The sequence below is a fragment of the Dipodomys ordii genome, unplaced genomic scaffold (genome assembly GCF_000151885.1).
Source record: "Dipodomys ordii isolate 6190 unplaced genomic scaffold, Dord_2.0 Scaffold24, whole genome shotgun sequence".
Taxonomy (NCBI): Eukaryota; Metazoa; Chordata; class Mammalia; order Rodentia; family Heteromyidae; genus Dipodomys; species Dipodomys ordii.
In genome coordinates, this window is record NW_012267240.1 from 7,679,868 (window position 1) to 7,695,860 (window position 15,993).

A 15,993-nucleotide genomic window follows, 5' to 3' on the forward strand; every position below is an offset into this window, starting at 1 on the left:
CTCCTCTGCTCCCTGAGAAGGAGTGAGGACGTCGGGCTTTGACTCATGCCGAGTCTTGGATCCTGGGTCGTGATGAAGATGTCCGCTCCTTGTCGGTTCTTGCTGGTGTTGAGTAGAATCCGCTCGCCCGCTGCGTCTGGCTCCTTTGTCCCGGACTCTCTGTGTGAGCGCTCAGGTATGGCCCCAGCTGCGTTCTCCACCGCAACCCTGTTGCCGCCGCTGCGGCGGCTGCTGGCAAGTGCTCAGATGTGTCTTCTTGCCTTGGCTTTCCCTCTCTTGTCTAACTCTCTGTCCTGTGATGGCACACTTGGTGTCATTCTCTGGCTTAGGACTGTTCAGTGGAACTCTAAAACTGCTTTCTATGGGAGAGCTTGTTCAGATTCCAGCTTCTCATCCGCCATCTTCCCGGAACCTAGTGCTCATATGATTCTTTTTATACACAGTTCTCAGAACTGGCAAATTAATAGGGATAAAAGCAGATCAATAGTGGCTTAGGGTAGGAGAGTTTAGAAGGAGATGGGAGTACTCATTACAGAACATGGGTTCTTTTAGGGGGAAAAATGTCCTAAACTTAGATTGTGGTTATGACACAAAATCCTGTGAACATACACTAAAAAAGATAACATGACATGTGTTAAATGAAGGAATTGTATAGTATGTGACTTTTATCTCTAGAAAGCTGTTAAAAGTTTAAAATATATTCACATGACTTTTCCATTGCATTGTACAATATACCTGTGCCACAGAATAAAAAAGGCAGTTTTTAAATACCGTCGCTCATTTTCTGGTAACATAATTACTTCAGGAAAATAGATTCACAAATAGTGAGCCCTAGTTTGTCTGGGACATTCCTGGTTTGTGCTTGCTTCTGTGATCTTTATAAATACCACCTCCGTGTGTTCCCAAGGTGTTGTGATTTATACAAGTTGTGTGGTCACCTTCCATAGTCAGGATGCACTCCAGTTTGAAAAGGATGGCTCTATGTAATTTATAATCTGATCATACCGTGTGAATTTAAATTAAAAATGCCCAATCAAGGATTTCACGGTTTAACTGATAATTACTTTCAACAAATTTGCTTCTAAGATTTTAAAAACACTGAAGTACTTCCATATCATTAAGGTGAATATATTATATTTGTTTACCTATTGCTCTCTCACTCATAGAAATATGTCATTTATCATGCAGTGGTGTTGAGTCAGAAGTGGTGACTTACACTTGTAATACCAGCTACTTAGAAGGTAGAGACAGGGGATTAGCTTAGGCAAAAAGAATAAGACTGTGAAAAATAATTATAGCAAGAAGGGCTGGGGGTTTAGCTCAAGGGTAGAGCCCTTGCCTAGCAAGTATGAAGCCTTAGGTCTATTTCTCAATTAAATTTCAGTTAATTCTCAATTAAAATTCTCAATTCTAATTTGTTTAACCCTAAATGAAACAAATCAGAAATAACAGCAACAATAAAGACAACATCCTGAAGCTTGAAAGCTGGTTATCCAAAAATACTTTCTCCTTCAAGATTAGAGGGTACTTATTATAGATATATTAATATAATTTTACACAAATCCAAGCTTTGTCAAATTACATATACAAGCCATTCATTTTCTAAAAAGGCAAGAACTTTCAGCTCTATTTGAGTTACCATACATTTGTTAATAATAAACAATAATATTTAAAAAATGACTGTCAAATACTTGCATGGTCAGGAATACTTTTCTAAATGTCAAACTTAAATATATGATTTTGGCTTTGCTGCTATAAATGAACATAAAACATAATATTAGGGTATTGATTCTATAATGGTATAATTATATGTTCTATTATAATAATAGGCATATAACTATTTTTATTGACTTCCCATTTTGTATACTTTTTGTTAATTTAAAAAGTACTAGTGAAAAATTAGAACAAACCATAAAGAAACTCATTTTTGATTCTCTTACTCAATTTTGGTTTTGTTTATATGACTATTCTTTGCATTTTTATTCTAAGATGTAGTTCTTGTTCAAAAGCTTTTGAACCCATTGGATTTTTCAAAACTATTTCTTAAAATGATTTATATCCTACATATTTTCTATCAAATTTCCATTTTAACATTTTCATGTGAAATAATTGAATTGGTTTTCACATAGAAAGAGTATACCAGGATTTAATCTTCAAACAAATTTAATTCGATGATCTTTGCAAATATGAATATGGCATTTGAATTTCTTCTCCCTTCACTCCCTAGAAACTTATAATAAATAGCAGAGGATTTCCCAACAGTTACACAGAGAGTTTTCAAAAACAAGTGTTTTTTTTTCATTGATAAGCATAATTAAAAAAGATTACAAGGCATGAAACACTGAGTGTGGAGAGAAGATGTGACTCCTGAAAACTTTCCCTTGGCTATTTTAGTACAGTTCATCCAGGATTTCCCTGTGGTTATGACAGAATCCATTAAAGCAAAGCACAGATGCCAGCAGGTGAGGGGAACTTGCCACACACGTTGGTGGACCTCAATGTGAGTTCATAAAGCCAAGGGCCTCAGAACTTTCTATGAGACATAAATATCCACAGTGTGGATGTATGCGAAACAAACTGGGGGTAAGTTTAAGGAAAAATTAAAATGACAAGTAATGTCTTTTCCTCCTTTTTCCTTGATTCATGTGTAAACCCCATACCAAAAATACCAACACGGACCATTTCTTTTGGTATATTCCAGAATATGATAGAATACATATAGAAAGAAAAGCCAGAAACGAGCAAATATTAAACCTGTCTTCTTCAACATGGCACCTGACCTCGGGGGCCATCCAGAAAGGTGTTCCTACGGAGGTGTTCCGACGATGCCGGGTGCTGGTGAGCTGTGCAGACACACCTAGAAGACAGAGGTGAGATTATTTCTTGCATCAATGAGGCATGCAAACAGATTCCAGTCGGTAGCAATTTGTGCTTAAATTCTACTCTCTCAAAGCTGCCCTGGACTTGAACTTCACTTGAGCAGAGCCAAAATCAGAGTCTCTGGATAGCCACAATACAGAAGGGTAGGTGCTATTGTTTTCATATCTAAGTCCTAACCATCCCTAAAGCCTCAGCTGAGGTATCAGTTTTCTCCCATTTGGCTTCGAACCTTTCCTCACTATACTAATTTCTACTTCCTTGATTGTTCTATATTTTAAAGTATTTGTACTGTTATAATTCTTGCTTTCTCCTCCATTTCTCTATTGACAAATTCTGATGAATTTGAGAATACATTATATGCTATTCTACACATAATAAAGTGATTTGTGAATATGCATAATTATTTGTCTATCCACCTTGGGCAAATCATATAGGATCTGACTGGATGTTTCAAATTAACATTTATTTAAACCAGTATCATTCATATAATCAGTTCACCTCTAAATATTTGAGTTACTTTTTGTGCCAATACTAGGGCTTAACCTCAGGGCCTGGTGCTCTTAGTTGGGGTTTTCAATCAAGATTGTCAGTCTACCAGTTGAACTTCACTTCTGCTTCTCACCTTTTACTGATTAATTGGAAATAAGAATCTCACAGACTTTCTCTCCAGGCTGGCTTCAAAACTCTATCCTTAGATCTTGGTCTCCTGGGTAGCTAGGATTGCAGGTGTAAGCGACCACTGGTCCTTGGTATTTAATTTATTTTTAAATTGATACACAAAATGGAAATGCTATTGGTATTTGTGGGGTACCATATAATGTATATGTGTAACTTGTGTAATGTTTAAACCAGGTTAAACATATCTATATCCTCAGGCACTTACCATTTCTTTATGGAGACACATTTAGAATCATTCCTTCCAGCTTTCTGAAATATATACAGTACATGATCTCTATCTGCAGTCAACCTACTGTGAAATGGCACATCAGATCTTTTGCTCCATCCATCATTCCTATCTAATTAAAATCAGTCTTTTTTCTTTTAGAGAGATTATAATTTGAAGTCTACAACAAAGAGCTATCTAACTAAATATTTCAGTCACATCATTCCATTATTTCCTCCTGGTGAGACACATGCTAATTGGCCTCCAAGAGAATTGGGAATAAGGTCTTTCTTTCTCTCTCAATTTTCATATACCTGCTTCTTACACAAGGTTACCTCTGAATGTACAGTGCTCTTAGCTTTCACCTGCCCCAGACTTCATGGATTAGACACTTTTGCATCCTTATTTCACACTTTTTCCATTTCCCATTCCTGACCTTGGGGTCACAGTAGTTTTAGGCTCTTGCTATTTATCTGACAAGCCAGGTCCAAGGAAGCACTTACTGAGATTTTTTTTTGGGGTCCAGTCGTGGCCTGAACTCTGGGCCTGGGCGCTGTCCCTCAGCTCTTCAGCTCAAAGCTAGCGCTCTACCACTTGAGCCACAGCGCCACTTCCGGCTTTTTTCTTTTTGCTTATGTGGTGCTGAGGAATCGAACCCAGGGCCTCAGAGGCATGCAAGGCAAGCACTCTACCACTGAGCCATCTTCCCAGCCCCTGAGATTTTTTTTTTAAAGTGAGGATATATTCGATTTCTTCAAGATGCAATTTGATGTTTGTTGTGAGATTCAAAGACTAGATTTAGCCAATGGACATTTCAGTAGTGGAAACTTTGGGCAGAGGTTTGGGTGGCTATGTTCTAATTTCACATTAGCTGTATCCCTTAGCAACTTGCACCTGTGTGTAAGTTCTGTCCTTTTTATGGCCTTTAAGATGTTCATATATATATATATATATATATATATATATATATATATATATATACACATAATATTACATATTATCTTTGAGAAGTTGTACAAAGGAGTTGCCATTAGAAATGCAGTATATGAAAACAATGCATCTTGTATTCGTTTACCTCTCTCCCTCATCTCTCTCAACTCCATGCCTTCCCTCAGTTTTCATAATTTTGTAGGATATGCATTGAATTTTATGACTGTGTTCTCTCCCTTTCTCTCTTTACTCACCTATTTCCTCTTCCATTGAACCCACCTCCTACATTTCTACTACTGATTTCCTGGTATTTATTTTGTTGGACTGTGAGTTAGTCTTTCTAAGGAATTACACCATTTGAGTTCTCCCCTGAATCTACCATATTTCTGTTAATAATTTGTATATACTTGCAAGTATATGCAAGATTTTCTTTTTAAAAGTTCATTATTTGAAAGAAAAACATCATCACTAATTACATAATTTTTCCAATTCAAAGGCAATTATCTAATCAATACTTGGAGGATCTTCCTTAAATACTTTTAAAGAGAATATCTTCAGACAGAGAATCAACCCTTAATATCACTTATCTCCCAAATCTGTCTTCTGCCTCTTCTGATTCTTTAGACACTTTTAATTTCATTAAATTTAAACCTAAATAGTTTGCTTTGTTTTTCCCCTAGGAATTAGAAATAAAATATCAAGGTGGATTTTTATGATAGTGTCAGAGTATAGTAATTTATTTGTATAAGTGGGAAAATGGATTTTAAAAGCAAATTTAATTTAAAATTGGTTCTGGCTGGAAGGGGTGACATTGATCAAGAGGCATTGTACTTATAAATTGACATGCTGATTTGAAACTCATGTGTATAGCTACTTGAAGATAAAAAAATAAATAGAAATGAAAAAAGGCTCTAAATTTTCAAAAATTGATTCTGAGAATTTTAATCTATGAAAAAGTATATTTGATCTTTGATGAGTGGTTCTATCTCAATTTTATAAAGATAACTGAAGAATTCAAATGTCATTGAAATGAGATGTGAAGAAGAGCAAATATAAAACCCAACCAAGCAGATATCAAGTTTTGCTCCTAGCAGGAAAATTATATTCTAGATTAATCAACATTCTTTTCTTTCTTTCTGGACATGAACTGCTGTGTTGTTGTTGTTGTTGTTTTACATCCTAGAGTCAGGATGTACAGATCAAGATGGCTAGAAGGATTCTTGCTCACAGAAGGATAGGATAAAAGAGTTTTGGGATTGTGACAGGTGACATAGATTGTCACTCTTTTTCTTAGAAATGTAACTCTATCAAGATGCATTATACTCATAAATTGGCATGTTGAATTGAAACCCCTTTGTATACCTAGTTGAAATTAAAAAAGAAATGTGATTTGAGTGGAGACACTTATGGAGGGAATGAATATAGTTGTTACATACAGCAGCAAGGCCTTTGGCCTAATTTTAGTATCCCTATCTAAGTGAATCAGAGTTAGTTTCTGTTGTTTAAAACAAATGAACCCTGAATACAAACCCCAGTGCTTTGGTATCTACAATTAGCAAATTAACAACAATGCTAGTCAATCATGAGTTTATAAAGGTTAATATATGAGATGATATTATATGTATATATTTGCATTATTATTCGGTTAAGAATTTTGTAGGGCAAACATTTGACCTTCAGGTTTTCCCATCTTTCTTTTATTCCCTTCCTTCCTGACTCCTCCCTCCCTCTCTCCAGCTCTCCCTCCCTGCTTTCCTTCCTCCCTTTTTCCCTCCCTCCTTCCTCCCTTCCTCCTTTCCTTTCCATTCCTTTCTTTCCATTTCCTCTTTCATTTCCTTTTTCTTTCCCAGTACTGATACTAGAGCTTAAACTCAGGATCTCATATTCTTGCTTATTAGCTTTTTCACTCAAGGCTGGTGTACTGTCACTTGAGTCTCACCTCTACTGCTGACTTTTTGCTATTAAGTTGGAAGCAAGAGTCTCTCGGGCTGACTTTAAGCATCCATCCTCAGATCTCAGTCTCCTGAGTAGCTAAGATTCTAGGTGTGAGCCACTGGTACCTTACTGGCCTTCAAATTATTTAATCAAACATCCCACATGAGAAAAAGAATATTGAGTAAGTTTACTGCATGTATTACAGAGGCATATATTAATACATTAAGAAACTTATTAGTGAGAGTAATTTAAGGGATGGATATAATTATTTCTTAACTCTAATTATACTTGGTACACATACTGGTACTAATGGCAAAAGAAGTGTGAGGGTAATAGATCAACCACCCTGAGAATCTCAGATATTACATGGAATCTATTGTCATCCTGCAGAAAGATCTTTTTACACATTTCCTGTAAGAGTGACTTGAGTGATAAAAAAGAAAATAAAATCAACTCAGAACACAAAAAAGGAAAACACAAAGACCCGAACAGTTTTTTAAAAAATGTAGCTGGGCACCCGTGGCTCATACCGTGGCTCACAGTTCAAAGCCAGCCCTGGCAGGAATGTCTGTGAGACTCTTATCTCTAATTAACCATCAGAAAACTGAAGTGGTGCAGTAGCTCAAGGGGTGGAGCGCTCACCTTGAGCTGAAGAGCTCAGGGACAGTGCTCAGGCCCAGAATTCAAGACCCATGACCGAAAAAAAAAAGAAAAAAGAAAAAAAAACTGCAACTAGGTAGAAAAAGAAATTCTTAAGACTCTTAGATAACTTACATTAAAAGCAAAATCAGCATCTAACTCTAACAGTGACAGAGGAAAGTAATAAATTTCACTGATTTTTTAAAAAAATGTTTCTGTAATGACTCTGACACCCCAAGATTACTTTATCAACCCCAATGTGTTCAAACCTAAAAAGCAAATTAATAGTCATAAAACAGAACTTGTTGACTTATAGGTTAGCAAAATTACGCCAAGTCATTTTCTTGGGGATGAGAGGCATTTTTACCTAGCCTAATTTCCCACCAGAAAAATAGCTAAGAAGATTAAAGCATGTAAAATCCTCCTCAAAATGATTGACATAAATTACTTTAAAAGGCCACAAGGATTCAAAGTATGCATGTACCAGCCCTAGGAAAGAAGAAAGATTAGGAAAATCATTTTGTCCAGAGAGCAACTAATGGAATAAGTCACCAAAAATCATTTTTGTCCAGAGAGCAACTAATCGAATAAGTCATGAAAGTGAATAGTTACATAATCACCACAAGAGAAGATGCTGAAGGGTGGAAAATTCCAGCCAGAAAGTTAGGTTAGAGAGAGGATATAGAAAGGAACAGGAGGCCAAAAACAGATCAGAGCAGAACAGCAAACAAGCAAGAGGAGGGGGCACTAATCCATTAAGAGTCACAGCCAAGGGAACACCACAGAGCTTTATGTTAATGATCCTTCCCCCCTTTGCTTTGCTAGGGAATTTTCAGGCTATTTTAGGCCCATCCAGCAAGGCTTCCTGGGCTGTTTGGTGGCTGTACCATTTTCCTATTGCGTAAGTCCTTCTCCCAGGGAGAGAAATGTACAGGCTTGCAGTAGAACTTGCAGCCAACAGTTCTCTCATAGTCTTAGGGAGACAGTGGAAATTTCAAATACATGGTTTCTAAGACAACTTTAGCGAACCTAATTTGTTACGCCTCACATGGCTAAATCCTTAAAAACAAAATCCCTTGGAAATGCGAATTGAAGTCAGAAAAGTGTAGTATTTTGACACTACAAAGAGGCCACGAAATACCTTCTATCTTCTAATATTATGTTGAGGTGGCTAAGACAGTGGTTCATGTTAAATGTCCATTTGCAAGTCCATGGTCAGTAATCACAAAAAAGAAAAATAATAAATCATTTCATTGCTATGAGTTATCTAGGGTAGTAAAGGTCAAAACAGATACAAAGTTGAATGTTGCTTTCTAGAGAGTGGGGGGGGGGTGGAGGGAGAATAGAGTTCATTGTTCCATGAGTATGAAGTTGGCACTGCTAAGTTACACAATAATGTGAGTGTATTTAATGGTTACTCACTTCAAATGGTTCAGATGGTAAATTTCATGCTACATATCATACTACATTAAAGAGGAGTTAACTTAAAAAAGTCAAAACGTAAGGAAACCACATCTGATGTTCTTGAACTTAATATCTTAAATGATAGCCAAGATTCTTCCTAGATTTAACACTTCATGCATCTCTAAGATGATTCAAGGTGATTCAGTCTAGTCATCCCTCCTCCCAATATACTTGTGAGTTCCCTTGAAAAGTCCATCCTTTCTGGGTATTGGTGGCTCATGTCTATAATCCTAGCTACTCAGGAGGTCCAGATCTGAGGATTGCCATTCAAAGCCAGCCTAAGCAGAGAAGTCTATGAGACTCTTACCTCTAGTTAATCACTAAAAAGCCATAAGTAGATCTGTACCTCAAGTGGTAGAGTGCTAGCCTTGAGCACAAAAGCTCAAGGATAGTGCCTAAGCCCTGAGTTCAAGCCCCAGGACTGGCACATATACACAAAACAATGTCCATCCGCTCTCCAGTATATTTGGTTATACCCCTTGCCTTTGCTTTATGTATGATCTTGTTCCAGCACATGCTTAACATACATATGGCCCAGTACCCAAAGAAAAACCTAGACTTAGCTCATATCTCACAATGGAAAAAGTGAGATTTTTTCTGAAGACATCAACATCAACTGCTTACTGCTTTCTTCTTGGCTTTGGACACATGAATCATGCGTGCTAAGCTATCTTGAGCCATTCAATTAATTTTACTTTTATTTATGTATTATTTTTTTCTTTTGCAATGTTGGGGATCAAACCTAGGGCATTGCTCCTAAGAACAAACATTCTACCATTGGCCTACATATCCAGCCATGTACCATTCCATTTGTAATGATTAAGCACCTTTGAGTTTCTGTTCAGAACTCAATCTCAGTTGTAGAGAGCTGCATTCATAGCACACCCTCAGCACTGATATTTTATTTTTGTTCTTTTTTGCCCAATGACCTCTGTCATTCTGCTCTACCATTAAAGTCTGTTCTCCTAAAGCTCCTCAAGAATTAAAATTTTACACCTGAAGACTTAGATTATTTATGATTCTAGTTCAAAATACTTATTTATAAAATAAGGAAAATGAAAAAGGCTATGAGGCAAAAAAATAATTCTAAAAGTGATGAAAGCCCTTTGGTTCACTTAAAGTTCTCACAGTATGGAAAGGCACACTTAGAAACTAATATTAAAATTTCGAGATCTACTTTGAGGTAATTTGGTTTTTGTGTTATATAAATCCCTAAAGTTTTCTCTTATCTATTGCTAAGTAATGAAACAACCCTTTCAAAATATCTGAAATCTACTCATAATCACTCATAATTATAGAATCTTTTTGGTATAATCTATGTAATTCAATTTCAACAACTAAAAACTAAACTTTTAAATAGCTCCCTAGGCACAAGGAAATACATCTTCAAACACCACCACCACCAGTTTGCCTCACTTCTTCAGTAGCTGTCTTGGAATATCTTTTGCAAAATGAGAAGACCCAGGGAACTAGTTTGAACTCACTTCCTGGCCCATGGCTAATTGGATCCAAAACTAGTATTTGATCCAGTTTGGACTAACTGAACTGCTTCTCCCACTTGAAATTCCTTTTGATTTAAGGTGCTGAAAATCCAGCTCACATAGCTGTTGGCCTTGGACCCATAAGGTCAGACAGATTATGGAGAGGGCAACTGCTGTCAGAATGAGTTTGTGCAACATGTTAAGGCTGAATGGTCTGCAGACACTTCTAGAGATGCAGAGGAGGAGGCTATTCCTTCAGGGAGAGAGTTAGACGCAGCCATCTTGCCAACACTCTCCTGATCAACTCTTCCCTTAGTGTCACTCTTCCCATCTATGACATTGACTTTTCTATCCCTCCCATTTTTTCAGTTAGTTTGGATTTCTGGTCCTTGCAACTTGAAGACCCTTGAATCAAATATGCTTTTTTCTTTTTGGTTAGTTGTGGGGCCTGATTTCTAGGCCTGGGCCTCAGCTCTTCAGCTCAAGGCTAGCACTCTACCACTAGAGCCACAGCACCACTTCTGGCTTTTTCTGTTCATGTGGTGCTGAGGAATCAAACCCAGGGCCTCATGCATGCAAGGCAAGTGCTCTACCCCTGAGCCACCTTCCCAGCCCCAAAATATACATTTTTTACAATGCACAATAGCATCATTCAACTTGGCAAAATGTTTGGCTTGGAACATTTGAGCCCATAAGCTTCACTAGAATCATAACACTATAAAAGAGTCTACTTATCGATGGTCTGCCTTGAGGTAGCAAAAGAATTATAAACATCATTTCTCTCAAATAAGGCAAAGTTCATCTTCCTAAAGCACAAAAATAATATTCTAGCTAAAGTATTGATTTTTGTGTAAGGAGGAAAAAGTCTAGAGATTTGTCAGCTTTTTTTTTTCATTTTTACATTATTATTGTGAAGGTAAGTACAGGGATTTATAGTTACGTAAGTCTGGTATTGGACAGTCTCTCCCTGGGTTTTCCCTCCTGTCCCCACCCACGAGTTATATAATTCATTTTCACCATACTGTCTTGTGAGTATCACTGCTACATCTGTTTACCCTTTTTCTTACCATTTTGTGTCCTCCCCCACCTTATCTTCCCATAGACAGATAAACCAACAAAGAAGACAAAAGAAAGAGAAAACAAAAAACAGCAACAAAGAAAAAAAAACCTCTGGTTTCCATTTCCTGGAGTTCATTTCAATAAATGCATTTTATATGATCAGATGCACATAGCTCTTGAGCCTTTGTGATCCTCTCCTAAGAACATCCTCCTTTGATCTAGCTCTGTGTGAATGCCCAGAGATTTGTCAGCTTTTAAAAATGGTTTTTTAGTTTTTAGGTTTTATATTTTTAGTTTTTCTTTCAATATATATTGAATTTCTGTAGGTGTGTGCATGCACACATATGTATGGAAATGCCTACATACATGTATTTATTTTATTTCCATGATTAATCTCTAACTACTCTATAGTTGTTGTTTTTCTTAATATTTTAAATTTTGACCTATTTTCAACCTTAGAGCAATGTAGGTATAAAGACATACATTTTGTTTCTGACCCATTTAGGAGTAAGTTCCTCAACTGATTCCCCTTCTGCCCTGGATACTTTAGTTTGTACTTACTACAAATAAAGACATTCCTACCTTAGAGCCATCAAAACCTGCACATTTATCATTGGCCCATTTCTATATCTCATTTTCATGTTTCATGTACCTAATACATCCTTTACAACCAACACACACACACACACACACACACACACACACACACACATCTAACCCAAGATTATGTACTGCTTTTAGTTGCTCTGTCTCTTTAGTTCTTCCCACTGATGCAGTCCCTCAACTTGTCCTTGAATCCTATGACCTTGAAATTTGTAATGGTTTATTTGGGTTGTTGGATAAGCCTTCATGATTTTGTGTTCGGCAGGATGGTCACAGATGTGATGTGGAGGTCTCCTTATTGCATCCTCTTCTTACCTGGTGTGATTTATGTTTGTCTCATTACTAGTGATGTTCACTTCACTCACTTGATTAATATATGTTTGTCCTAAGAAGTTACCCTAATTTTTTCTTTTGTAATTAACCAATCTATTGTGGAGGGATACTTTGAAATGATGAGGTGATCCTGTTTCTAATCAAAGCTTATTCCACTGGTGTTGGTAATCCATTAAAGTTCTGGGACAAATTGTTAATTAGGATGATGGCTGAATAACAATGATTTTTTAAAATTCCATTATCATTTCTAAACTCTTTTGTACTATGAAACTTTTGTTTCTCTTTGTTCATTTTTTTACTGTGAAAATACTGTACAGAGGGGTTACAATTACATGGGCAAGATAATGAGTACATTTCTTATCAAGCATTGTATCCTCCTCCTTTGTTTCCCCTTCCCCTCTTTGTTCATTTATTTATGTGTAGCCAGTAGAGAATAATGGACTTGTATTTTGTTGAATTTGTTACACTTATTACTATTATTAGTATTGTTATTTTGATATTCAGATGGTCCCAGAGCTGGTCAGTGAAAATTGTTTCAGGTTGACAACTATGTCCCTTTAACATGTCTCCATTTGAATATATATATATATATATATATATATATATAAATTTTATTTCAACACAGTAAGTTTAGGCTATCTCAACCTTTCTCCAAGAATTGTTGATTTCTTTTATTCAAGAATTATATTTTAAAAGAAAATGTTACCTATATAACTTAAGGGTAGAGATGAGAAGGGAAAAGGGGGGAAGAACAAAAAGATAGGGATGACATTGATCAAGAAGCTTTGTACTCGGGGCTGGGAAGGTAGCTCAGGGGTAGAGTGCTTGCTTTGCATGCATGAGGCTCTGGGTTCGATTCCTCAGCACCACAAAAGCAAAAAAAAAAAAGAAAGAAAAAAGCCAGAAATGGTGCTGTGGCTCAAGTGGTAGAGTGCTAGCCTTGAGCTGAAGAGCTGAGGGACAGTGCCCAGGGCCAGAGTTCAGGCCCCACGACTGGACCAAAAAAAAAAAAAAAGAAGCTTTGTACTCACAACCTGACTTATGGAATTGTAACCTCTGTGCACAATTACTTAATAATAATTATTATACTATATGTAAGTATTGTTAATACTTACATAGGTATAGGTTATAGGGTAGAGCTGTAGTTCAAGTGACAGAATGGTTGCATCACAAGTATGAAGCTCTGTGTTCAGTCCTCAGTACCGCAAAAACAGCCAACCAACCAAACCCAGAGCTAAGGGCATGGTGTCTTTTCTCTTGGGCATCATTGTTCCCAAGATCTCCTTGTGAAGACAGAAGGTAACATACACACATGTACATATTCCACACATATATATCATTGCATTTACTTTTACATCTATTTATATAGATTGAAAACTATGAGTTCATAATGTACCTACCGTTCCAGTCCAAGGCAACTGGATTCAGTTTCCTCCCTTTTTACATTTACATTTCTTTTATCAAATGGCCACAAACCTGGCTCCTATTATCTTCAGCATATTCCCTGAAGGACTTAAACTCCCAGATTTTGTGTGTGTGTGTATGTTGGTGTCAGAATTTGAGCATAAGACTTCTTGTTCTCACTTGGCTTGCTAGCTCATGGCTGGTACGCTAACAGTTCGAGACATGCTTCCATTTTTGCTAGTTAACTCAGTGACTTCTTTGCCTTAGCTGTCTTTGAACCATGATCCCCAGATCTTGGCTTCCTGAGTGTGAAGGATTTTAGGGATAGGTGTGAGCAACTGGTGCTCAGCTGGGCCCATTGGATTCCCTATGTAAATGCCTTCTTCATATCACTCTGCCTATGACAACACACTGGGGGTAACATGGGGTGCCATGTGGATACCCTTCTTATTCTATTTGGGGATCCAACATCTCATCCCAGGTTACCATTATTGACGTTCTTCCAGCAAGGATGCCTTCTTCATGCCTGTCAGCTCCAAAATGTACAATGAACTGCAGCCCTGCTCCCATGCTTGCTTGCTCCACTTAGTGGCTTTTGTTCTGAATTCCTCAGGGAGAAAGGAGGGAATGAAGGATACTCCCTAGCTTTTATGTTCAGGTGTATATACTCACTTGATGCTAACCAGTGGGTTATTAATGAAAAAAACCACAACTTCTCTTTGACCTACATTATGCACTGGGGATTTGCTCTAAAATGGGACATGAGGGAAATAAGAGATTTAAAGCTATAAAATACTCTGTCATAAGCACGAGGTCTAAATAAATCACACAAAGTACGTTCTGTACTTCAATATTGAAATGTTAACTCTCCTATTAGAAATGAAGTTCCCCAGAGAAAACTCCATAGAAATGAGAACTTGGGACTGCCCTTTAAATTTAGTCCCTTTTTTTATTTTCTATTTGACATGGGGACCGCTTTTTCAGACATCAGGTGACTTGCCTAAAGGGGTTTATCTCCTGGGAGATAGTATTATTTATTGACTGCTCATATACCAGTGACTGCTAATGCATTTCATGCATAGTGTTTACAAGCTCACTTGTCTTTTTATTTGCTTTCTAAGGTGTCTGCTGGTTTTCTGTAATAGTGAATCCCACTTAAGGAAGAAAAAATAAAAGGCTTTCTTAAAGGCCATATTCATGACTACTATGAGCAAATCGAATGTTGCTTTTGGTGTGATTTGCTTGACATTTAAAGCAATATGTGACTCTTGTGGAGTGCTATTAAAAAACAAAACAAAACATAATGAGGCATTATTTAAATAATCCCTTATCGAGTACTTACTATGCTTATAGCATTGAGTATGAAGGTAGGTTGGAATATTGTTTCCAGGCAGCGGTAATAGCTCAGATTTTTCAGAATTACCTTGGGCCAGTAATTATACATTAAGTAGTTTGCTTCTATCATCCCATAGTATCTTAACAGCAACCAAGTTCATAAGCAAGAAACTACTCTTTTTTTCTATGTGTTGTAGATTTATTGAAGAGCACTGATGTATTGAAGAAATGAACTTTCTTATGATCACATGATTGCATAGAAGGTCTTCCCTCTGGTGCGAAAGTGACAGGCCCAATAGAAGTCCTGTCATTACAAAGCCCAAGTACAACAGAGCGTCTGTCAAGTGAAACATAGGATTAACACAGTCTGACAACTCTCTGGCTGGCTGAAGTGCATGGTGTTGGGGAGGCCGTCAGTCAGACAGAGGTTAGGCAAGTACAGGGTAGGGGAGTTTATATGCAGAGAAAGTGGCATGTCTATAACTGGTTTCTCTGTATCTTGGATACACAAAGAGATTTGTCTTCTCTTCATTTTTCTTGTAGTGTGTGTGCGTGGTGTGTGTGTGTGTGTGTGTTCCCACGAACACATGCGCATGTGTGTGAGTCAGTCCTGGGGCTTACACTCATGGCCTGGGCACTGTCTCTAGTTTTTTTGCTCAAGTACTCTACTACTTGAGCCACAGTTCCACTTCCAGCTTTTTTTTTTTTTTTTGAAAAAGGGATGCGATGGGGAAACACCTCTTACAGACATTGACCAATCAGAAGCCAGATATTAGAGCTGGAGGCATGCCCTGAACAGAGTAGCCAATCACAACGAAGTAGGGACTAATGGGCTACATCCTGTGAGTCTTTTTTTTTAATTTTTTATTGTAAAGATACTATACAGAGGGTTACAGTTACATGAGTGAGGTAATGAGTACACTTCCTCTTGAACATTGTTAGCCCCTCCATTGTTTTCCCCCTACCATCCCCTCCCTCCCTACCTTCCCCAAAGTTCTTTTTTTTTTTTTGATTGTGATTAAGTGATTACATAATTTCTAAGTCACA

General features: G+C 37.3%; 1 protein-coding gene across 1 annotated transcript in view; it reads right to left on the minus strand.

Annotated features, from left to right (window-relative positions):
- Myo3a (myosin IIIA) overlaps nt 1-15,993 on the minus strand; it is a 172,856-nt gene that overhangs the window by 135,183 nt on the left and 21,680 nt on the right. The window contains exon 5 of the mRNA XM_013014592.1: nt 2,781-2,857. Within this exon, the coding sequence (XP_012870046.1) occupies nt 2,781-2,857 (77 nt within the window). The remainder of the gene's footprint in view (nt 1-2,780; nt 2,858-15,993) is intronic.